We start from the raw sequence: 25,488 nt of genomic DNA on the forward strand, positions 1-25,488 counted from the left end.
CAGTCAACAATATTGTAATAACTTCATATGGTGACAGATCGTAACTGGACTTATTGTGGGGATCATTTCATAGTGTATAAAAATGTTGAATCACTATCATGTATACCTGAAACAAATAGGACATTGTACGTCAATTATACTTCAATAAAAAATAAATAAGTAAAGAGGAAGGAGAGAGGGAGGAGGAAAAATACAAATCAGTACAGGACGTACTTTTCCCCCTCAGAGCCTACAATTAAGTTAGGGAGACAAGTCATAAGCAGAGGAAAAAAAAACCCCCAAAAACAAACAAACAAGGCAAGCATACATAATATGGTATATAAAGAAGAATACCTGCCTCTGAAAACCTCCTGGCCCCCTTCATTTCCTCTGAGGTGTTATTTGTTAATACTAATAATGACAATGTAATTCAGAAAGGCCTTTGCATGTAGTATTTTCCTAATATGTTCTTAAAGGAGCTCTATTCTCACTGGATTATAGAAATAAGTGCTTATATAAATAGAATATTCCTAAAATTCCCAGGTAATAGGGAAATTAAACTTTGAAGACTTTTAACGTGCTAAAAGGGTATTCCTATAGAAACAAACTCAAATGTTTTAAGAATTTAAGTTGGCAGAATTTGGGTAAATCTTTGGTAGACAAGAGTAATTTAATAAATTTGGTTTACTAAAATCAGCTATGTCTTTTCTAATTTATCAGTGTTAAGTATAATTCCCATGTAGATTTTTATTTTTATTTATTTATTTATTTTTAAAGATTTTATTTATTTATTTGACAGAGATAGAGACAGCCAGCTAGAGAGGGAACACAAGCAGGGGGAGTGGGAGAGGAAGAAGCAGGCTCATAACGGAGGAGCCTGATGTGGGGCTCGATCCCACAACGCCGGGATCATGCCCTGAGCCGAAGGCAGATGCTTAACCGCTGTGCCACCCAGGCGCCCCCACATGTAGATTTTTATTCTACTTGAGTATATTCTTCCCCAAATTTATACAGGTTTACTAATTAAATGAGCTAACGTTACTTCTACTCAATGTTTGAGACTATGACAAATGTACATTTGTTTAGCCTAATTGAGTCATTATTCTAACGAATTTTATTTAACTGAAAACTTTGGGCTGATATTAAATTGAGTTAATTAATGGATATTCATTAGATACCTAGATCATTTCTAACTAAGAGAATGCATTAACTACTAAGCATAATTTGGGGTCTATATGCTTTTGCTTCTTTATTTCTACATGCTACAGAGAAACTGTATGTATTTGGGTCTGTTAATGAACATGTCCTTTTGGCCACTTATAGAAGTTGTACTATAAAGGCTGTGTATGCATATAGAAAACGGTAGAAGGTTCACAGAAAGGGAATTTTATTTGTTGAGATTAAAGTTGGCTAAGGTTTGATGGGCTTATTTATCAGATTTCCAAAAAGAACTTCAGTATCAAATATTATATAATGCTGTAAAAGTAGCATTTGGTTTGTTCTTTTTTAAAATGTCATTTATTTTGCATTACGGATCCTCTCTTAATAATAGGCTGTAAAGGTTTTTGCTTTACTAAGTAATCTGCAATAACAGGCTGTAAAGGTTTTGCTTCACTCTCTAAGTAATCTTTCTCAATAAAAAAGATTTTGTGGCTTACCAGTATAATATGGTTTATGTTAACTTTCTTACGGCCTTGATTATTTAAGAAAGCAAAGTGTTCTTACTTAGGAAAGACATGAGGTTCTTTTTGTTTTTTAAGATTTATTTATTTATTTATTTATTTATTTATTTATTTATTTGAGAGAGCTAGAGAGTGAGAGCCTGAGAGCAGGCCAGTGAGGGCAGGGAGCAGAGGGAAAGGGACAAGCAGACCCTACGCTGAACAATGAAGCCCAACGCGGGGCTCAACCTCAGGACTCTGAGAACATGACCCAAGCCAAAATCATGAGTCAGTCGCTTAACTGACTGAGCTACCCAGGCATCCCGAGATGAGGTTCTTTATGGTCATATTACCTCCTATGTTTATGTTAAAAATCTTTTTTTTTTTAAAGATTTTATTTATTTACTTGACAGAGATAGAGACAGCCAGCGAGAGAGGGAACACAAGCAGGGGGAGTGGGAGAGGAAGAAGCAGGCTCCTAGCGGAGGAGCCTGATGTGGGGCTCGATCCCATAACGCCGGGATCACGCCCTGAGCCGAAGGCAGACGCTTAACCGCTGTGCCACCCAGGCGCCCCTATGTTAAAAATCTTTTATCATGGTTTTGGTTAAATAGAGAAACAAGGAGCATTTTCCAGTAATCCATCATCTTATCTTCATTGAATCCCAGACGGCTCTGGAAAATCACAAAAGATTTGTTCTTTCACCTTATAAAAAGAGACGTGGTAGAAATAATTGGGTTTATTTGATACGTTACTATTGATGAGACGCACGGGCAGAGCTGCCAAATCAGAAGAGATGCTCAGCCTTCCCTACGTTAAATCGGTATAGGCAAATTGTTATTAATATAAATATTTCAGAAATTGTATGTTGTAAAGGAAGTTCCTAAAGATCCATCAACGTCCTCAGTGGCCATGATTTGTTCTGTTTGTCAGAGTCCTTATGCTGCTTTGCCAGATTTTCGATGACTACAGTATAGTGTTTTCAGTTGTAAGTTTAAAATTTTTTAAATGTTGACTTGGTTTCAACTTTTCTTCTTTATTGTGAATCTCACATCTGCTATTGGGGATTTTCAGCACTTACCTATGGAATTTTATTAATATACAGATGTTTAAGACTGTTAACTGAATCTCTTTACTTGATATTCTTGATATATTTTGGGGATATTCTAACTGCATGCTCGGTATATTCGTGGTATACTGTATCAGGATTATTATAGGTTATATTTAAGGCTTTTTGTCTCTATAAAGATTATGTTCATCCATTTTTATAAATTAGATATAATACCCTCTCTTCTTTGAAAATAGGGTTAATCATTATGTTTATGGATATTTTGTCTAAAAACTTTTTGGGATTGATTTTTATATTGTTTTTCATGCCACAGAAACAACTACATGTCCTTGTCAGTTGCATTATTGTTCTTGTAATGAATTCTCATCAGATCTTTCATTTTTGAAAATGATCAGTAGCAAGTTAACCAAAGCTTTTGTACATCTTTTGCTTTTTACAGATGGTTTTGTATATTTTCATCTGATGTGTCCCTGAGAGCACTTGCAATCAGGTACAAGCTAGAGTGCTTCATCTTCAACAAAGGTAGGCTATCTCAGAGTCCCATGGAAAATGATTTTGCCAAGTGTTGAGTACAGGCTTTTTATGCTTTTTATGGTATAGTTGAAACAACTTTGAGACCACATCAATGAACTGAGTCAGGATTTCAAGAACTCTAGTTGACAAGTAGATGGGTTAGTGAGACCGCTGATGTAAGGTCGAGTGGAACAAAAACTAATTACACAGACCTGAATGAAACTGATGAGGGATGATTGTGGATTTTGTTCTGAATATTGCTGATGTTTTAAAGCAGACAGACCCATAAATACAGAGAACAAACTGATGGTTGCCAGAGGGGAGGGGTGAGGGGATGTGCAAAATGGGTGAAGAGGAGAGGGAGGTACAGGTTTCCAGTCGGTAGAATGAATAAGTCACGGGAATAAAAGGTACAGCAAAGGGAATGCAGCCGATGATATTGTAAAAGTGTTGTATGGGGACAGATGGTAGCTACGCTTGGTGGTGAGCCAAGCACAACCTATGGAGTTGTGGAATCACTAAGCTGGACACCTGAAACATCATACATTAACTATGTTTCAGTTAAAACAAAGAATATTGCTGATGTTTTAATGCTCTGTTTTCTGGATACATAAGGGACTCATTTCTCTTTTTTCTTAAGCTAGCTATAATTCATCATAATTTAGTAAACCACGCTTTCGCAAACAGAAATGACACACTTGTAAATGATACCTCATTGCCCCTGTCTGAGCCCTCCAGGATTCACAAACTCTTGTTGAGCATTCTTATTTCCATAGCAATATAATTAGCTGCATAGGTTCCATGAGAATTATCTGTCCTACCTGTTATCAGGACACGACTGGACACATTGGTTATATAACGAAGGCCTTGCCTGGAATGGCATATTTGTCAATGATGCTCACTGAATCAGATATGACCAGACACTTGTAAGGAACTAAGGTTGACTTTAATGGAGCAATGCATACAAAGCCCTCTTGGGAAAACTAGCCCGGTACCTGGTACCTGGCTTACAGAGTTCCCAGTCTTACAAGCAAGTAAGGAAGGTTACTTCCTGGCAAGCCCTGGAAGCTTAGGATATCTTGGAGACCCCAAGAAGAGAGGAATTGTCCCAAATTTATAAATACTGCAGATAAAATCTCCTTAGCTTGGCTTCCTAGCTTTAACAGGCTTCTGAAATTTCAAAGTGAGATTTCTTATGAAAACTTCCAGCAAGACAAGCTTAAGAAGTTCTAAATGGTAAATTTCCATTCTTCCTGCACCTAGGTAAATAATCAGGCTAAATCTGATGAGGCCGATTTTTATTTTTAAGTATTTGTTATTGAGGGAAAATGTACATAATATTAAAATAACCATTTTAAAGCCCATAACTCAGTGGCATTTAGCACATTCATAATATCGTGCAACTTCCACCTCAATTTAGTTCCAAAACATTTTCACACCTCAAAAGAAAACCCTGCACTAATTAAGCAGTCATTCCCTATTTCTCCCTCCCACTAGCCCCTGACAACCACCAATCTGTATTCTGCCCCTATGGATTTACCTATTCTGGATATTTCCTGTAAGTGACATCATACCCTATGTGATCTTTTGTGTCTGGCTTCTTTCTCTTAGCATAACGTTTTTGGGGTTCATCCATGTTGTAGCATGTATCAGTACTTCGTTCCTTTTTATGGCTGTGTAATATTCCATAGTATGTATGTACCACATTTTGTTTATAAACTCATCTGCTGATGGGCATTTGAGTTGTTTCTACCTCTTGGCTCTTGTGAATAGTGCTGCTATGAACGTTGTGTGTACAAGTGTTTGTTTGAGTACCTGTTTTCATTTTTTTTGATATATACTTAGGAGTGCAAATTGCTAGGACATATGGTAATTCTATGTTTAAGTTTTGAGGACAGCCAAGCTATTTTCTATGGCAGCCGCACCATTTTACATTCCCACCAGCAGTGTACGAGAGTTCCAATTCCTCTACATCCTCATCAACATTTGTTATTTTCTGTTTTGTTTTTTTTCAATTCTAGACATCCTAGTGGGTGTGAAGTGGTGTCTCATTGTGAATTTGATTTGCATTTTCCTGATGACTAATGATGTCAAACATCATTTTGTATGCTTGTTAGCCATTCGCGTATCTTCTCTGGAGAAATGTCTATTCAAGCCCTTTGCTCATTTTTAAATTGGGCTGTCTTTTGTTGTTGAGCTGTATGAATTCTTTATATATTCGGGATACCAGACCCTTATCAGAAATATGATTTGCAAATATTTTCTCCCATTCTGTAGGTTGTCTTTTCACTTTCTTGCTAATGCCCTTTGATACATAAAAGTTTTTAATTTTGATGAACTTCAATTTATCTATTTTTTCTTTTGTTGCTTGTGGGACCAGCCTTATTTTGAGCTCAAGAAGAATCTTTCTTTGAGATTATTTTTGATAAAAAGGGATGTGACTGTTTACAGAAATTTTGTGTTTCAAAGGAAAACTCTGTGTCATCTATAGCACACCATTCCAGGTTATCAGAATCTAGTTATTGTCTTTGAGTTATCATCTCTTCATAAACTTCAGGTTACTGATGAGTATGCAAAATGTCTTCTCTGGTAGAGATATAGCTGACTTTCTTCCCCATGCGGAAGAACCAGTTTTGCTATCTACTTGGAAATCAGACTGGACCTCGTTAAACTGCCCAAATTGTCGATCCTTACCAAATTTTCTATTCTTCAGTGTTCTTCAATATCTGGCTAATAGCCTCCAAATGAACTTTTCCAATTTTTCTTCCTCCCACCTGCCTTGGAGTCATCAAGAACTAAAACTTGACTGTCTAAGTTCCTATCAGGACCCTGTGTTGCCTCATAGCTTTGTCTGTTCTCTGGGATCTGAAGCAGCCCTACAAGCTAAAGCCCAATGACTCGATATAAATCTGAAAGAACTGGTCACCACAGCAGACCACGTATGACTGGAATTCTCCTTGAACAAGCTGCCGCCTAGAACACAAAGAGTGTCTGAAGAAATGCTCAGGTCACGCATGTCCTTCTATGAGAGGTAACCCAGGCTACAGACAGTGGTACCAAGAACACTGACATCTTGGCTCCATGAGTGGTGCTGCAAAATGGATTTTCCTCCATTGATGCCTTAGAATTCACTTGACTGGTTATCTTCAGGGTTCAATTCTTGGTTGGCTCTTTTCTGTAATATAATCTTTTATATTAATTTTTTTTCCATTTTAGTCTTCCCTCTTTTAAGATGTCTGAACTCCAAACCTTATAACAACTGACTTTTGCCACTACCTCTCAACAGATGGTTCAACTGGTTTGAAAGGAGCAGCACCAAGAGTGCGCAAGAGACTATTTCGTAGACTCTGCTTCACCATACTCAGGAGGTTTGCAATTGCCTCAGAGTTGCTTGGCGGTAATACTCGTCTTGAACAAAAGCGGGAAATGATAATGTTAAAGTTTATCTGAGCCCTGTGCTCAGATAGCCATAATGTTTAAGAACCTTGCCCCCTTTTGTTTTCCAGGAAAAGGTGAATTGCAAGGTGCCATCCTACCCCAGCATATTATTTTAAAATAAGACCCAACTCCATCTTTCCCAATGACTTCCATAAGACTTGCAGGTGACTCACTTGTTTATCTGTCTCTGTAAAACCCAGGCTCCCTTATTTTTCTTTGAGATAGTCCTCATTAATAAATGTTCTCCCTATTGCAATAGCTGAATAAAATCATTTCCTCATTGTGCAGGGCATTTCTTTTTCACATCACCAACACAAATGTGTTCAAAGGATAGACCAAGTTCAGCAAACACACTTCTGAAAACTCTGAGAAATGTGTCTGCAGCACTGTGGTTAGGAAATTTTTTAAAAAGTAAGCTCTACACCCAACGTGGGGCTTGAACTCATGACCCTGAGATTAAGATTCGCATGCTCTACCAACTGAGCCAGCCAGGTGCCCCAGGCAATATTTTTTTTCTTTACCAGAAACATCCCAGAAACATCTAGCTTCTTAAATGCCCTGGTGAACTGTAAACCACAAAGTCAATTTTTAAGAAAAAGCACAGGGCCCAGTCAACTGCATTTATTCACATGTATTTGCTGTTTTTATGTCCATTAGGCCAGAGATCAAGGATGCTTGGATCATGAATGACATTAAGACATTTTTTAAAACATCAGGTAGCTTCCTCACCCAGGCAAAGCCAGATACCTGCACTGTTCAACAGCTGCACTGTTACTGGCAAAGATTTCACAACATTTTTTTTCCAGTCCTGGTATCAAAATTCAGCACCATAGATTTCCAGTGTTTACTTATTTGGCCCTTCCTATTTTCTCTTTTAGTGTTAGCATAACTCTCACAATTCTTTACTTTCATTATAGCTGTTTTGGAACCAGCTGGTAGTATGGTTTGGTTTTTCTCTGTTGTTGGCATATAATAAAAATAACAGGCAACATTTATTGAGTGATGATCCTGTGCCAGGAACTGTCCTAGGTGCTTTCAATGTGTTAACTCAATCAATTTTCACAGCAGCCTTGTGAGGTAGATACTATTATTATTTCCATTTTAAAAATGAGAAAACTAAAACAGGGAGATTAAGTATCTTGTCCAAAGTCACATAGGTAGGAAGTGGTTGATTTTGAATTTGATTTTGGGCAGTGTGGCTCTTCTGCACATAGGCTTAATCACTTTGGTAAACAGCTATGATATTCTTCTATCTTGCTTTTTCTCTCCCTCATAATTTCTTCCCCCTCTCCTTCATGCCTATTCCCCTTTCCATTTCATTTATAATGTTGCTGAAATTAGTCTATCTGGTCAGTTTCCGCCTACCTGTTTGCTTGTCTTTCATGCACCACTTTACTACTTTTTCTGTTCGCCTCTCTCCCCTTTGCCATTTTCTGACTTGAATTTAAAAGCTTTTTGGTCAAAAAAGGAACTGCCACAGATCCTTCTAGCAGCAACTTTTCTCTCCAGATTTCTCCTACAATATCCCACTAAACTTTAATCATTTCGACTTTCAGGTTATGTGGGTTTGGGATAAATGGGTTTAAAAAAAAATCCCCCCAAAAGGCAAGTAAATGACTCAGGGCCAAATTTGTACCAATTGACTTTGTGGTGGTCCTCTCCTCTATAAATCCAATTTAGCTACTGTCCTAGCACCTTTGGATTTAGAAGTTATACAGGAATACGTGTGAAAAGGGATTAGGTCAAGAAGGCTCTACTTGTTAATAGAAACAAATCCATTAACTGTGTGACAAAACTGAAAATGTTATCCAGGAAATAAAGTAAATGTGACAGCAGCATAATTCTACACAGTTCTCACTCTTTCCACACCATTTGGCATGATAAGCAGTCTCTATTAAAGACAAATGAAGGCCTGGGAGAGTAGAAATAAGGTAATATTTGCCTGAAAATGAATCAAGAAAAGGGACTATGAATTCATTATGGTGAAAAGTGCTGGAAGGCCACTTTCAGAATTCACAGACCATATTTCCCTTTGGATAATTATATAGTCCAAGGTAAACGAATGGGAAAACTGTAAAGCAGTTCTATTTACCACCAAGAACCTTAGCTAGTTTATAAACAAAACCTAACATTTGCACTACAGAAGAGTCAAAGTGGTGAGTAGGTCCTTGGTAACTGCTATAAGATTAATTCAGTTAGGGAATAAATTGAAGAGACAGGTCAAGATGAACTCAATCCACTTGCTGTTTCCTTTGGACATGCAAAGTCTCATTTTTTGGATCTAAGCTTTTTAGCGTATTTTTCTCTGATGCCATAGAATTTTCATGTTCTAAACTATGGTTTTATTCGGTAAAGTCAAAGTCTTCACCTGGCTAGTGAATTTTTCTTTTATATCACTCTGCTTTTCGGGAAAAAAGTAAATGAGAGGAAACCAATTTCCCGAAGTAATTTCCCAGTGTATACCCCAGGTTCAGTCCAGATTTAGTCAATATCTGGGACTTTTGGTGATCTTATCCAATTAGGAATGCAATCACCAATGCACAACCACTGTGTAACTCCAAGTTTTAGTAGCAAGATTCAATCAGATCCAGTCTACTGTGCTTACTAAGGCAGAAATCCGTAGACACATTTTTTAAAAGGTTAAAGAATATGTATAAAACAAATAAAAAGTCTGGTGCAACTGTTCCCTAAACCAAGAAAAGTCAATTAACCAGAACATTCCATTTCTGAGCATTCAGGTTAATCAAAAATATTACTTTTTACTTTAAGCTCTCAATTAATGAACTTAAAAGCCTCAATGGTTTAGACATCAATACTGAGTTGAAGAATTAAATGTACTCTCTTCCTCCACAAGAAAAATAACATTTTATGTATAACTGATGGAAACCGTGCCTGCTCAACCTTTCCAGTGAAATAGAAAAAACACAAAAGCACTGGCAAAGCAGCTGTCTCAGGCTTAATATATATGTATTTGTATTTCTGCACCTGGTCTTGGCACACAAGATGAGTGTCTCAGGAGCCAAAGACTTTATGTGCTTGCATCCCCAACCTACGTAATACACCCCATTAAATTGGCTGGGGTTTATATTAGGTGTGGATAGGAGGAAATGCCATTCTGCTCAGTGAACTGATCACAACCTCTGCCGAATCAGGAGAGAGAGAAGAGTGCTTGCTTTAAAAATGCAGGGAATGCTTTTCAGACGTTCTGGCTTCTACTGATGCAAATCTAGGGTAATTTTTTGACATACACGAAAAACATATGGGAGCTCCTCAAATGTCCTTCTGGCTACAGGATTAAGACCCTCAACAAATGTTACCATGTATTACTGAAATTGTTCAAAACTTGGATTGAAAACACCTAGGGCTGTTGTCATGTTCTATCTACATTAATTATGATATCAAAAAGACAAAATATAAAAGGTGGAGCATTATTTTTTATACCTTTTCTGCAAATGACTAGCTAAATTCTGAAATTTTGTTTATAATTATAATATACATATATTCTACTCAGTATTTTTCAGCTGTAGATTGTGACTTCCTAGCAAAATGATAATTACTTCTATTTTATACAGAGGGAAATTTCATAATTTACCTCATATTTATAAGAAGGTGTCAAGCCCAAGGCAGGGAGTAAAGGGGCCTGCCTGGCACTCATAGGCCTGGTTGAACAAGACTCAGAATCATTCTGGCCACTCCTAGAAAATGAGCCTTGGAATATAACACTACTACTAGTCCCCAGTAGCAGTGTGGCCTTCCTCTGATACCTCAGTTTCAGGCAGTCTGCCTAAGAGGGGACACTGTATGCAATCAATCTGCAGGAAGGTGTTGAGGACTCATTCTGTGCTCTGTCTCTGTACTAAGGGTTGTGGACAACGCAAGATGTCCTGGACCCTGCCCTTCAAAAGACTGACTGAGTCGAATCGAGCTGTAAGTTAAGACAAATACATATTAAAAGAACCATAAGGTGTGCATGAATAAATGTTAAATTATATGCTTTTCTCAACTTCCAACCACCTAGCCCTACCCTGGAAGCTTTCTTCTAAGAGGCTCAGAGGACATGTGACCTCATTTACTCGCATTAGCTCCATGTGAAGTAAGGGAAGAAATGGCTATTCCTCTTTTACAGTTGAAAAACACAAATGATCTATATCCCAGGGGACTTAGGGAATTGGCCACAAACTACAGAGCTTCTAGGGGTCCTATATTCCTCCCAGTGCTCCCTCCCTATCACACAAGTTACCCTGCTTATTACAAGTTTCTAAAGCACAATTCTGACAATGTCATTACTCTGCTTAAAAACCGCTCAATGAGTCCGCATGCCTATAAGAAAAAGAGACCCTTTCGTTAGCATAGTACACAATGCCCTTTGTGGCCTTGGCCCCGCCTATTTCTCAAGCCTCTTATCTCACCATTCCCCTCAAGTACTTGGAATTTAACCACATTAAACTTTTCTCCCTATCCCAAACATAGTACATTCTCTAAGTCTCTGGGGCTTTGCACATAGGTAGTCTTGGATCCTGAATGATTTCCATCTCCTCTGCCAACCTCTTACCCATCGTTTAAGATCTGGCTGTGAAGACGGCCCTGAAGTTCCACCTTCCTTTCCCAGGCAAAGAAAGTTGATTCCTTTTTTGTACTCCAGCAGTTTATTCAAACCTCTACCATAGGTACTTATCAAATTGGCTTGCAAATGATTACTTCCTGTACCTGTCTCCTCTACTAGGACTACAAATTCTTTGAGAGCAAGGACTGTATCTCTTACTCATTGTTATACCTTCAATACCTAGCACAGTGCTTAGCACATGGTAGGCTCTGAAGAAAACATTTTTTTTATTTTAAAGAATTTATAGGAATGATGAAATGTCTAAAGAATGGAGAAAAGGATTCATATTTTTTCACCTTGAATAAACGAAAAATAACGTTCAGATTATACATTTACAAATTCAAATGTGATAAACTAGAAAAACATTGGACCAGATCACTAAAATTGGACTGATCAGTACCCAAATCAGGAAACTTGAAGGATCCATGACTCATTACTCCCCCCCACCCCAGAACAAACAAACAAATAGAGAAACAAAGCATGGATTTAGGTAGAAGCTGGTTCTGGATCTAGAGACATGTCATCAGTTGCTTTTTTTTTTTTTAATGTGTGATAAAATAGGGAGCTTTGCATTAAATATATCCAAAAAATAAAGTTAGATGTGGCAGTTTGGTTTGGTAGACACACTTAAAATTGAAATGACTTGAATCAGTTGGCGAAGTGGGTGGGTATCACTAGGGTGAAATTTAATATTGAAACAAAGACGGTAATTCACTGATGTGAAACAAACAAGGAGAGTGGAAAATATGCTGTAAGGTCATATTTGAAGTGGTTCTCCTGGGAGACTGCACAAACCATCTTGATGTGTAGCATCAAGACCAATCTATGAAATAAACACCTTATTTAAACATGGCTACTGCTTCAAACCAATGGACAGGCTTTCAATGTAGAAAGAACCATTTGGTGGTCCGTTTGTCTTTGGAGTGACAAACACATGCACAAATAGCGATTGCTGGCAGTAGTGTCATCTTTAAATATTGAAGACAGCGATGTAAAAACAGCACAAAGCAATATCAAGATATGCATGTTCAGACATAGGTTAGATCTGTAGTGCTTTCTTTTTTTTTTTTAAGTCAGCCCTATGCCAAACGTGGGGCTTAAATTCATGACCCTGAGATCAAGAGTCACATGCTCTACTGACTGAGCCAGCCAGGTGCCCCAGATCTGTAGTTTTTAAAGTTCTCTTGAGCAGCAGACTGTTGTTTGTTTGTTTGTTTTCAAATGAAATTTTATGTGCAATCCCAATATAGAAAACCGACAAAATCAACTCTGCTCTGGTTAAAGCGTGAGTGGACACCTGCGGGGAGTTCCAGAACCCTATATACTTAGCTACCCCTTTACTTCCTGTAGTTGCCACTGAGGCATCTTAAGGAATCCTGGGATAGATACTGTGGAAAGGTCTCTACGTGGAGAGAGAGGTTAGAATAGATGCATTATGGTTCTTCCTGACTCTGAAAGTCTATAATATGATATTCCTCTCTCTAATATTCTAGATCAGTCAGGAAATCAGGATTTTCTTCTACTTATGGAAGAGTCTAGTAGAGGACGATACAAATAACTAAGGGTTTGAGAAATAATCATAATGATTACTTATTGGGCACAGGTAACAAAAGAGGTCTATCCCTTCCTTCCTCCCTCAACATATAAATTTGTATTGAGCACTCACTCTGTTCTATACTCTGGGAATAAAGATGAAAAGATAATACAGATAAGCCTATTCTCAAGGACTTCACAGTGTGTGTGTGCGTGCGGGGGGTATGTGGAAGCAGATGAAAAATACAACAAACAAGACAACAACATACTGTGACAAGCAACATCACAAAAGTAACACACAGGAATGGGATAGAGAGTAACAAGGTGTGTGTGACGGTTACTTCAGATAGGTTGGTCAGGAAAGAGTCTCTGAGTAGGTGATATTTAGACAAAGACCTGAAAAGTGAAAAGAAACTCACCCATACTGAGATGGAGAAGTCTTCCAGGCAGAGAGAACAGCATTGCAAAAGCTCTGAGGCAGGAAAGAACTTCCTTGGCCTATTTGAGAAGCTGAAAGGCCAGTGTGGCTGGAACACAGTTAATGAAGGAGAGTGGTAGAAGATGAGTTCTGATGGGACCAAATCACAGGGGCCATCACAAGGAGTTTGGACTTTATTCTCAGTGAGATAGGAAGCCTTTGGAGGGTTTTGAGCAGAGGAGGGGTCGGATCTGATTTAAACTATCGTTTATTCTACGAAGGGAGGTTGTATAGGTGATCACTAGCACAAGGAAAATGAGCTGAACTGCATCAGGAGAAATTTGGTAGTACAGAGGAAATTTGGAAGAATTGTTGCCAAGAGAGGTTGAAGAGTTTTATTTTATGGCATAAAGCTAATTTCTTGGCATGATTTTACAAGCAGCCAGAAAGATAATTTCTTTAGCCTTCTTACAGCTGTCAGCTTTGACAATTTATCCCTGGTGTCACAGTCACTGGGAGAGCTGAGGCTCATATTTAAGTCTCTTCTCAATGCTTCTTTCACTAAATTAATTGCTTCTAAATTGCTTACAGCAAAGCAGCGAAAGATGGCAAAAGGCAGAAATACAGTACTTCCTTTTTCAAAGACTCCTGAAATGTGATTTTTCTCTGGAAGAACCTACCTTAGTACTTATTTATGAGTTAGTTTACCGGCCAGATTCCTCCTGGTATGAACCTCAAATCCCCACCTTAAGTCAGTCTGACCACCTGTTTTTTCTGTTCCCAAAGCTAGGATGGTCAAGTGCTACTAGAACAAACCATGTAACTGCAGATGCACACCATTACACATTCATGGTTCCCAATCAGAGGTGGGCCTTCAAGGCTGCTCAGTAATAATTTACTTCCCTCTAGCTGTCTCTTCCTCACTCCTTACAATGGATACTACAATCTCACTAAGACCCAAGAGCTCCTGATCAAAATTCCATCTCATTCACAATAAGATCCAAAGTCCTACCATGGTCTACAAGGCCTTGCATGATGTGGCCCTTAACGATTCCTCTCTCCTCTCCTGCCACTGCCCCCATTACTGACTTCGCTCCAGCCACACTGGCCTTCTTGCTCTTCCGAAGAACATCAGATGGATAATGGTGTGCATCTGCAGTCATATGGTTTGCTTTTGAGGAGCTCCCAAATTGTTTTCCAAAGTGGCTGTACCATTTTACATTCCCACCAGCAATGTAGGAGGGTTCTAATTTCGCCTGTCCTCACATGCATTTGTCATGGTCTGTCTAGTTGATTCTAGTCATTCTAGTGGGTGTGAAGTGGTATCTTCTTGTAGTTTTGGTTTGTGCTTCCCTAATGACCAATGATGTTGAACATCTTTCCATGGGCTCATTGGCCATTTGTACATCTTCTTGGTATAAACATCTATTCAAATCCTTTGCCCATAGTTTAACTGGGCTATTTGTCTTTTTATTGCTGAGTTGGAAGAGTTCTTTATATATTCTGGACACGAACCTCTGTTTAGATACAGGCACACCCATTTCATTGCACTTTATTGTGCTCCACAGATAATGCATTTTTTTTTAACAAATTGGAGGTTTGTGGTAGAGACAGCAAGAGAACTAGAATGAGAAGTGGAGCCTGAAGATGTGACTGAATTGCCACAATCTCATGATCAAACTAAGGGACGAAGAGTTGCTTCTTATGGTCGAGCGTAGAAAGTGGTTCCTTGAGATGGAATCTACTCCTGGTGAAGACGCTGTGAAGATTGTTGAAACAGCAATGATTTAGAATATTATATATATACATATATATATATATACATATATATACATATATATATATACATATATATATACACACATATATATGTATATATATATGTATATATATATACATATATATAAACTTAGTTGATAAAGCAGTGGCAGGTTTTGAGAGGATTGGCTCTAATTTTGAAACAAGTTCTACTGTGGGTAAAATGCTATCAAACAGTCTCACATGCTAGAGAAATTGTAGAAAGGAAGAGTCTATATGTGTGGCAAACTTCATCTTTGTCTTCTTTTAAGAAACTGCCACAGCCACCCCAATCTTCAGCAGCCGCCACCCTGATCGGTCGGTAGCCATCGACACTGAGGCAAAACCGTCCACCGGCAAAAAAGATTATGACTTACTGAAAGCTCCAATGATGGTTAGAATTTTTTAGCAATAAAGGATTTTTAAATTAAATATATACGTTGTTTTTTAGACATAATTTGTTATTGCCAACTTGGAAGACTACAGTATAAACATACATTTTATATGCACTGGGAAGCCAAAAAAATTCATTTGACTCACTTTATTGTGATATTTGCATAATTGCAGTGGTCTAGAACTGAACCTGCAATACCTCCGAGGTATGCCTATGTATGATTTGGAAATGTCTTCTCTCATTCTCTTGGCTATCTCTTCACTTTCTTGATGGTGTTCTTTGAAGCCCCAGAGGACTTAATCTTAATGAAGTCCAATTTATTTATTTTTTTCTTTTGTTGCTTGTGCTTTTGGTGGTATATCTAAGAAGGCTTTGCCTAAGCCAAGGTTATGATGATTTACTCCAATGCTTTCTTCTCAGAGCTTCATACTTTTAGCTCTTACATTTAGGTCTATGATCTATTTTAAACTATTATGTATGGTAGGAAGTAGAGGTCCAAATTCATTCTTTTGCATGTGGATCCAGTTGTCCCAGCACCATTCGTTGAAAAGACTATTCTTTCCCTATTGAACTGTTTTAGTATCTTTGTCAAAAATCAATTGACCATAAACGTGAAGGTTTATTTCTGGACTCTCAATTCTATTCCATTGATCTATATGTCTAACCTTATGCCAGCACCATACTGTCTTGATTACAGTGTGAGTCCTTCAACTTTGCTCTTTCTCAAGATTGTTTTGGCTTTCTGTAGGTCCCCTGCATTTCCATATGTATTTTAGGATCAGCTTGTCAATTTCTACAAAAAGCCAGCTAGGATTTTGTAGGGACTGTGTTGCATCTGTAGATCAATTTGGCAGTACTGTCATCTGAACAATATTAAGTTTTCTGATCAATGAACATGGATCCCACTATACATTATTTATATGATTCACAGTTACAAGGAACTAATGGATAACAGACAATTTTTAAAGGTGAGATCAAATGATTTTTTTGCAGTTTTATTAAGGTATAATTTAGAAACTATAAAATTTACCCATGTTAAGTATACAGTTCAATGATTCTTAATAAATTTACTGAGTTAGGCAGCCATCCCCATAATCTAATGTTAGAACATTTTTATCCCTCCAGTAAGATTCCTCATACCTGTTACGATTAATCCCTATTCTTACCCCCAGAGCCAGGCAACTACTAATCTACTCTCTTTCTGTATAGATTTGTCTTTCTGAACATTTCATATAAATGGAATTATACCTTATGTGGTCTTTTCTATCTGGCTTCTTCTACATAGCATAATTTTTTTCTTTTTTTAAAGATTTATTTATTTTCAGAGAGAGAGCACGCGTGCATGAATGGGGGGAGGAGCAGAGGGAGAGAGAGAATTTCTAGCAGACTCCTCACTGAGTACGGAGCCTGATGTGGGATTCGATCTCACAACCCTGAGATCATGACTTCAGCTGAAACCAAGAGTCAGATGCTCAACCAACTGAGCCACCCCAGTGCCCCTACGTAAGATAATTTTTTAAATTAATAGAGCTTTCTAGGACAGTTCTGGATTTACAGAAAACTGAACAGCTAGAACAGAGAGTCCCCATATACCCTCTCTCCCACATACAGTTTCCCCTATTAACATCTTGCATTAGCCTGGTACATTTGATGCAATACTGATATATTATCATTAAAGTCCATAGCTTACATTAGGGTTCACTCTTAGTGTTGTATGAGTTTTGACAAATGTATGATGTCATGTATCCACGATTATAGAATCACACAGAATAGTTTCACTGCCCTAAAAATCCCTTGTGCTCTGCCCAATTATTCCTCCCCTCCTCTCCAAGCCCCTGATAATTTTTACTGTCTCTATAGTTTTGCCTTTTTCAGAATGTCATATAGTTGAAGTCATACAGTGTGTAGTCTTTTCAGGTTGGCTTCCTTCACTTAACAGTATGCATTTAAAATTTCTCCATTTCTTTTTGTGATTGATAGCTCAATTTTTAAAATTTCAGCTTTATTGAGGTGTAACTGACATATAAAATGGTAAGATATTTAAAGTGGATATTGTGGTGATTGGATACACATACACATTGTGAAAGGAGTGCCCCAATTTAATTAACACATTTATCACCTCACATATTTATCTTTCTTTTGGTGAGAATATTTAAGTTCTAACCACTTAGCTGATTTCAATCCTACAATACAGGATAGATCGTTTTTTACTGCTGAATAATATTCTATTGTATAGATATAACAGTTTACTTATCCATTTACCATTGATGGACATCTTGGTTGCTTCTAATCTTGGCAATTATGAAAAAAGGCTGCTATAAACATTGTGTGCAGGTTTTTGTATGGACATCAGTTTTCAGCTCAGTTGGGTAAATCCCTATGAGCATGATTGCTGAAAATATTTTTGAGGCTCATTCATACTGTAGCAAGTATCAGTATTTCATTCCTTTTTAAATCCTTGAATCGTAGTCCATTATATGGATATACCACATTTTGATCATCCATACACTAGTTGATGGAAATTTGGGTTGTTCTCACTTTCTGGTTATTATGAATAACCAAACAGAATAGAACAGAATAGATGTGCTATGAACGTTTATGTGCAAGTCTTCATGTAGACATACGATTTCATTTCTATTGGAAGTGGAATTGGTGGGATGCATGAAAAATTTATGTTTAAATTCTTAAGAAACTGTTAAACTATTCTCCAAAGTGTCTGTTAAAATAAGCTTTGCACCTGCCATGCTGTCTCCCCCCAACCGTGGAGATCCTTCTCCTAGTCCTCAGATCAATTTCCTGGGTGTTCCAAGTGATCTGACCTCAATACAGCTGTGTTTAAGGGACAAGGAAAGCTCAGGGTCCCCCTAGTTCACCATCTTAACTCCCTCCCCCTAAACTGTTCTCCAAAGTGTCTGTACCACTCTGTATTCCCACCAGAAACATATAAGGGTTCCTGTTTCTCGACATCCTTGCCAACATTTACCGTCTATCTTTTTTATTACAGCCATTCTAGTGGGTGTGTAGTGGTATCTCATTGTGGATCTAATTTGCATTTTCCTATGATTAATGGTATTGAGCATCTTCTCACGTGCTTATTAACTATTCTTATATTTTCTTTGGTGAAATGTCTATTCAAATCTCTTCCCATTTTTAAATTGAGTTGTCCGTGTCATTGAATTTTAAGAGTTGTATATTCTGGATACAAGTCCTTTATCGGATATGTAATTTGCAAATATTTTCTCCCAGTTTATGAGTTGTCTTTTTATCTTCATAATGATGTCTCTTGAAGTACCAAAGTTTTTAATTTTGATGAAGTCCACTTTGTCAATTGTTTTGTTGTTTTATGGATCATGCTTTTGTTGTTGTATCCAAGAAATCATTGCTTTACCAAGGTCTCAAAGGTTTTCTCTTACATTTTCTTCTATAAGTTTTATAGTTTTAGTTCTTACATTTAAGCCTCTTATTCATTTAGATAACTTTTGTGTATTGTATGAGATAAGGGTCTAATTTTATCATTTTGCATGTGTATATCCAATTGTCCCAGCACCACTTGTTGAATCGCACCATATATTTTCAAAGGCTTTAAAAAGAAGTGTTTTTCTAACATTGATTTTAAAACTTTCAAGCCTACAGAAGAGTTAGAAGAATAGTATAACAAGCAGTCACTCATCTTACACTTAGATTCACAAACGGTTACTAATTTCCCATTATTTGTTCTCTCCAGACACACACACACAGACATAGAGACACACACACACACACACACACACACTTTTCTGAGTCATTTGAAAGTAAGCCACAAATATGAGGAACTTCACTCCTAAATACTTCAGCATGCATCTCCTAAGAAAAAGAAGTCTCCCACATTGTCACATCTAAGAAATCAACATTAATTGAATAATGTCATCTAATAATATAGTATAAATTCAAATTTACCAAGTTATTCAAAAAATGTCTTTCATAGCTCTTTATGACCTCCCCCCCCCCAAATTCTGAATCCATTCAAGTTCGGCACTTTGTATTTGACTGCTAGAGCTCATGGTTCTTTTTCAGTCTAGAACAATTCCTCTACCTTCTTTTGTATTTCATGATAGCGGCCTTTTAAAGAGTTCAGGCCAGCTGACTTGGTGGAAGTCTCACACCCTAGGCTTGTCTAACTGCTATTTTCATATTTAGACTCAGGTTAAACATTTTTAGCAAGAATATTTCATAAATGATGTTCTGTACTTCTTATTACATCAGGAGGCACAATGTCAGGTTGTCCTGGTATTGACAATGCTGGGTTTAATCACTTGTTTCACCTAGTGACTGCTAGATTTTTCCATTGTAAATGGACATTTCCCCTTAGTAATTGAGCAAGGAACCCATGGCGTGATAATTTGAGACTGTGTGAATATCCTGTTCCCCAAGAACTTTTTACTCAGTGGTTTTAGCATCCATTTGATAATCATGTCAAAATCAATTATTATACTGGGAGTTGCAAAATACTGATTTTCTATTCTATCTTCCTTTTATATTTATTAGCTAGTGTTCTGCTAGAAAAAAGATCTTTCTCCCTTTTTCCCCCTTTCTCTACTGAATATCACTATGTACTAATGGATTATTATGATTATTGTTGCTGCTATAATCCATTTCCATTAATAGTTTCACAATTTCAAAAAATACATATTTCCTAGCTCAGTCGACAGAAAAAGTCTAACAGCAATGTGCATCAGTAGCAATGAGCATACTTAGTACCTGGACTGCGGTAATGAAGTACTGTTTCCTACTAATAGGAACCAGGGCTTTGAAGAGAAATGGCTGATTCTGGGGCTGGAGTGGGGAAAGTTCAATGTGAACTGGGTGAATTGAATTTTGTTCACCAGAAAGCAAAGGTGCATTAAAGAAGTGATGGGGTCATGTAAAAAAATACATAGGAGCTGGTTTGGAGGAGATCTCATTGGCCAAAGTTGGGATAATTTGAGCATTAAAAAGAGGAGCGCCTGGGTGGCTCAGCTGGTTAAGCGTCTGCCTTTGGCTCAGGTCATGACATCAGGGTCCTGGGATCAAGCCCCGTGTTGGGCTCCCTGATCAGCGGGGGGTCTGCCTTTCCTTCTGCCCCTCTCCCCTGCTTGTGCTCTCTCTCAAATAAATAAATATTCTTTTCAAAAAGTGTTTCTTCTTCTTCTTCTTTTTTTTTTTGTTTTAATTTTTAAAGTAGGCTCCATGTCCAGCATGGAGCCCAATGCGGGGCTCGATTTCACAACCCTGAAATAATGACCTGAGCCAAAATCAAGAGTCAGGCACTTAACTGACTGAGACACCCAGGCGCCCCCTGGCGGTAACTGTTTAAAACAAAAGAAAGATTCGAGGTACGTTTGCCAGTATCAAATGCTGGTCAAGTAAGATGAAGATCAAAAATTTCTTGTCTCTGGTGAACCTGGTAAAAGGAGTTCCAGTGGAACTGACAGTTGCGGAGTAAATGGGAAAGAAAGAAATGGAGAAAGCAGGCAATTTTACGGAAAATGGAAGGAAAGAAATAGTAGCTTGAGGGAGATAAGGTCAAGGGAAGTTTAATTTAGGGAGGTTGTGAAGAAATACCAAACAAGGATAACATTATAAACCTTTTTACTTCTTATGTTTGAATGATCTTTAAAATTCACAATATACAGGCACATGGATGTTCTTGAAACAACCCTTAGGATTGGTATTATTATCATTCTCATTGTATACATGGGGTACCCGAGGCTCAGAAAGACGAAGTGTCTCGCCCCAGATGTCACGGACAGTGAGCCACATTTGTGTTCCACCCACGGGTTAAGCCCTAAAATTACCAAGATAGATAAAATGTGGCCACTAATACATATACCCTGACCCTTTCCAATCTAGGTCTTCCTCTCCCATGGTTTTATGTTCTTTTTCAGCTTGTCCTAGGCAGGCCATGGCAAGCCACGAACCTTGTTTGTTCTTGCTTGGGATAAGAGAAGAAAGCCTAGCACAAGAGGGCAAATAGTTATTAGTAACAGTGAAGTTGAGTATGTTGAGGACTGAGAAGAATCTGTTGGATTTGGCAATCAGGTGATTACTGGTATATTTTCAGTGGTGTCAGAAGAGCAAACTGAGGAGCAAATGAATGATGAGAAAATAAAGGCAGTAAAAAGAGAGAGAGAGAGACAGAGAAAGAAGGGGAATTATAGATGAGGCCTAGTATAATATGGATAATTTAAAAAGCACTTCTTTTTAGGGGTGCCTGGGTGGCTCAGTGCCGGTGGTGTGTGTCAAAGCCAGCTAGTAAGTGCTGATCATTTAATATTCAGGAATTTCGCAAGCCCTTGAGAATATTTATACCATCAAATTTAGCAAACGCTACAAATTTAGGGCTTTATTTTTTCAGAGATCTGGGTTGCCAGCATATTACTCATTACTGTTTCTATAAAATGACACATGTTCAGTAAAATATATTCAACTATTCAAACTTTAACAAAAAGTGCAATGACCTGACCTTTTCTCACTACCAAGAAAAAAAACCAAAAACACTCTTTCTTAGGAAGCAAAGTCTTATTTAATGGAGAAAATATTACATCGCTGCTTTATAACCTTCCATAATGTGCCACGGACATCTTTCCATATCAATAAAGTATAGAGCTATGTCATAATTTTTAATGGCTATATAGTATTCCGTTGTGTGCATCGGCCATAACTATTTTATTGTTGAGCATTTTAGGTTGTTTTTGCTATCATGATGCTGAGACCAACATCGTTACATGTATTTTTAAAATGCGTTTGTATAATTTTCTATCTCCTTTGGGGTAAATTCTCAGAAGACCGTCTCATAAGACTGTCTCATAAGATATGCTTATTTTTCATTTTGATACATACTGCTTAACTCTCCTCTGTAAAGCCCCCCAAAATTTACATTCCCACCAGTAAGTACAGGAGAGTACCTGTTTCCCTACAGCCTCGGTAACACTGTTAATCTTTTAAACCTTTGCCAGTCTCACAGATAAGCAACAAAAACACATGATTTTTTGTTCATGTCCTTGATTATCAGTGAAAATGAACATCTTTTTATAATAAATCTTTATTTGCCATTTGTATGTCTTTTGATAACTGCCTTTTCATGGCCTTTTCCCATTTTTCTAATATGGAAGACTTTTGCTTTTTGCCCTTTCCTTAAAACAGTTTCCTTCCTTAGATTCCTGTATATTACACTTGACCCTTGAACAGCACGGGTTTGAACTGTGTGGGTCCACTTATATGCAAATTTTAAAAATAAATATAGTGTAGTATTATAAATATATTTTCTCTTCCTTATGGTTTTCTTAGTAACATTTTCTTTTCTCTAGCTTATTTTATTGTAAGAATACAGTATAAAATGCAAACACACAAAATATGTGTTAATTGACTGTATTATACGTAAAGGCTTCTGGTCAACAGCTGGCTATTAGTAGTTAAGTGTTGGGGAAGTCAAAAGTTATATGCGACACCTGAAACTAATGTAACGTTGTGTGTCAAATATACTAAAAAAAACCCCATTATATGCAGATATTTGATTGTGCAGAGGGTGAGCGCCCTTAACCTCCATGTTGTTCAAGGGTCAACTATACTTCTTTCTGGGTCCTCTCCTATAATGTTGCCAGTTCTTTCTCTGGTTTCTCCCCGTTTGCCCCGTAAATGTTGATGCCCTCTTCTCCTCTGTTCTTCCCACTTTTCCCCAGTGAGCTTATGCGCTCCTATGATCTTAATTAAAATCTCTAACAACATGAACGATCCCAATAGTAATAGTGATATTAATCATTGCAAACATTTATTGAGTTCGAGGTACTGTAATTACTGCTTATATGGAATAGCTCAGCTACTCCTCACAGGAAGCATGTAAGGCAGGCACTAGCATGAAGCTCCATCTTGCAGAAGGGGAAATAGAGTCAGGAAAAGTTTAACTGGCTTGTCCAAAGTCACAAAGTTAGTAGGTAGAGAGCTGGGACCGAACTCAAGTTTTGTCTGGTGCCAACTATCCTCTATTACATCCCATGATGGTATGCTATGTCCTGTCAACATTAGAGGTTGTCAAACTACAGCACAGGCCAAATACAGCCTCATGTGTTTTTGTTAATAAAGTTTTATTAGAACACAGCCATGCCCATTCATTAAATACTGTCTATGGCTGCTCTGAAGCGACAAGAGCGAAGTTAAATATGTATGGATAGAGACCTCATGACCTGCAAAGTTGAAAATATTTACTATCTGGACCATTACAGAAAAAGTTTATCTACTTCTGACGTATATGTAGATAATTCCAAAACTCTACATCTTCATCACTGACCTATCTTCTGAGCTCTTGATCTGCTTATCGACTGGACACCTCCAGCCCATAAGTACTTCAATCTCAACATTCTCGAAACTGGACTCTAATGCACCAGTTCCTGCCATTCCTGACCTCATACTCCATGCTCAGCGATGTGACTATACTGCCATTCCTTACTTTCATACCCATGGCAGACATTGCTAATTGATCACATCATTCTTTCCCATTAAGCTCCGAAAAGGCTTCAGAATCTTTCTTAACACAGCCCTTTAAGGAAGGCCTGTCATGAGATTCGCAGTGGGAGGTACTAAGAAGGGGTTGGAGTCAAAAAGCATTTTGGAGGTAGAATGAGTAGGATGTAGAGATGACTTGAGGCCCGTGTTTCTAGCTTTTGTCTAGGTAGGTGGTGATATCTTTGATTGGTAGCTACTATCAATCAAATGGAGTTAGCACATGACATAAAAGCTATTCGCTATCCCTGTGGCAGAGCCACACCCAACTTCTCACTGGTCCTGCAATCTGACCAAGCCCCTTCACAATTCCATGTACCTGCACATGATTCTTCACCCCAGAATGCCATACTCCCCTGTTCCGCCTGGCAATTCCCTTTTCCACATCTGACAACCAGCTCAAATGTCACTACGATGAAGTCTTTCCCTATATGGATTAGTCGTTTCCACATGGTGCCCCCGGCAGTTCAGAACTCTACTGTAGAACCAGTACATAATATATACATTATACTGGATCTATCTTTCCTAGATTGGTCTGTCTAACCCATGAAACTGAGAGCTTCCTAAAAGCATGGCACAGATCTTACTTTTCTTTGTGTCTCTTAGATCTAGCAGTATCTAGGACATAGCAGAATGTCAGTATGTTAAATTGAAAGGAGGATAAAATCATGCAGGTATCACTGCCTAACCAGACCAAAGCTTGGTCCATAGTTCTTGACTCCAGCGCCTTCTTTGCACCTCCCACTGCCAATCTTAGGTCAGGCCTTCATTATTTACACTCTGGATTATTGCCACAATTTCCCTGCCTTTAGTCTTGGCCCCTCACCTCGATCCCCTATGCTAATTCCCTTGTTCAACAAATATCTATGAGTGCCTACTAGATGCTCTTTGTTCTAGGCACTGAGACAAAATCCTTATCCTTATGGAGCTTGTATTCTAGAAGAGGGAAACACAACCATCAGAATGATCCGCTTGTATGCAGCTCCGACCATGTCATTTTTCTTGAAACCTTCAGGGGCTCTTCCTTGTTTATAGTCCAAACTATCTGAACATGGCACATAAAACCTTCTACGACCCATCCCCTTACACACTCTAATTTCACCTTTGTATTCTGTGCTCTACCAATACTGAAATGCATGCACCATATTTTTGTTCCTGCCTCCCCGACTTTTCTTTTGCTGTCCCCTTTGCCTGGAATGTCCTTATCTCTCTCTCTTTCTCTCTCTTTTTTAAACATGGTTAGCTCTTATTTCTTCAAGATTTAGCTGAGATAATAGCACTTAATTTAGAAGGCCTTCCCTCTTCTCCCTCAGGTTAAGTACTTCTCATCAGTGTTCCTCTAACAACATCCTGTGTAGACCTCGATTGCTGTGCTTCCACATTGCTTTATCATTGCTTGCTTCTACTTCTGTTTTCCTGACGAGGTGGGACTCTTGGGGGGCAGAGACCATCTTACTCATCTTTGTAACCCCAGGAATCTCCTCTGGTATAACACATAGAGGCACTCAATAAATATTTGTTGAATTAAGAACTGTTATTTTCACATGCCATTCTAGTTTACGCCCAGAC

At 38.0% G+C, this 25,488-nt stretch overlaps 1 protein-coding gene across 14 annotated transcripts in view; it reads right to left on the minus strand.

The window, feature by feature from the left end:
* Window positions 1–25,488, minus strand: part of HDAC8 (histone deacetylase 8) — a 213,078-nt gene that overhangs the window by 153,952 nt on the left and 33,638 nt on the right. For 6 of the 14 annotated variants that reach the window (XM_044379335.3, XM_048213399.2, XM_044379337.3 and 3 more), the window contains exon 5: window positions 13,216–13,323. The exons of 7 other annotated variants lie outside the window; for them this stretch is intronic. In XM_044379335.3, coding sequence (XP_044235270.1) covers window positions 13,216–13,323 — 108 coding nt within the window. One more of the 14 variants, XM_057312487.1, reaches the window with a different exon arrangement.

This window comes from Ursus arctos, chromosome X (assembly GCF_023065955.2).
Source record: "Ursus arctos isolate Adak ecotype North America chromosome X, UrsArc2.0, whole genome shotgun sequence".
NCBI lineage: Eukaryota > Metazoa > Chordata > Mammalia > Carnivora > Ursidae > Ursus > Ursus arctos.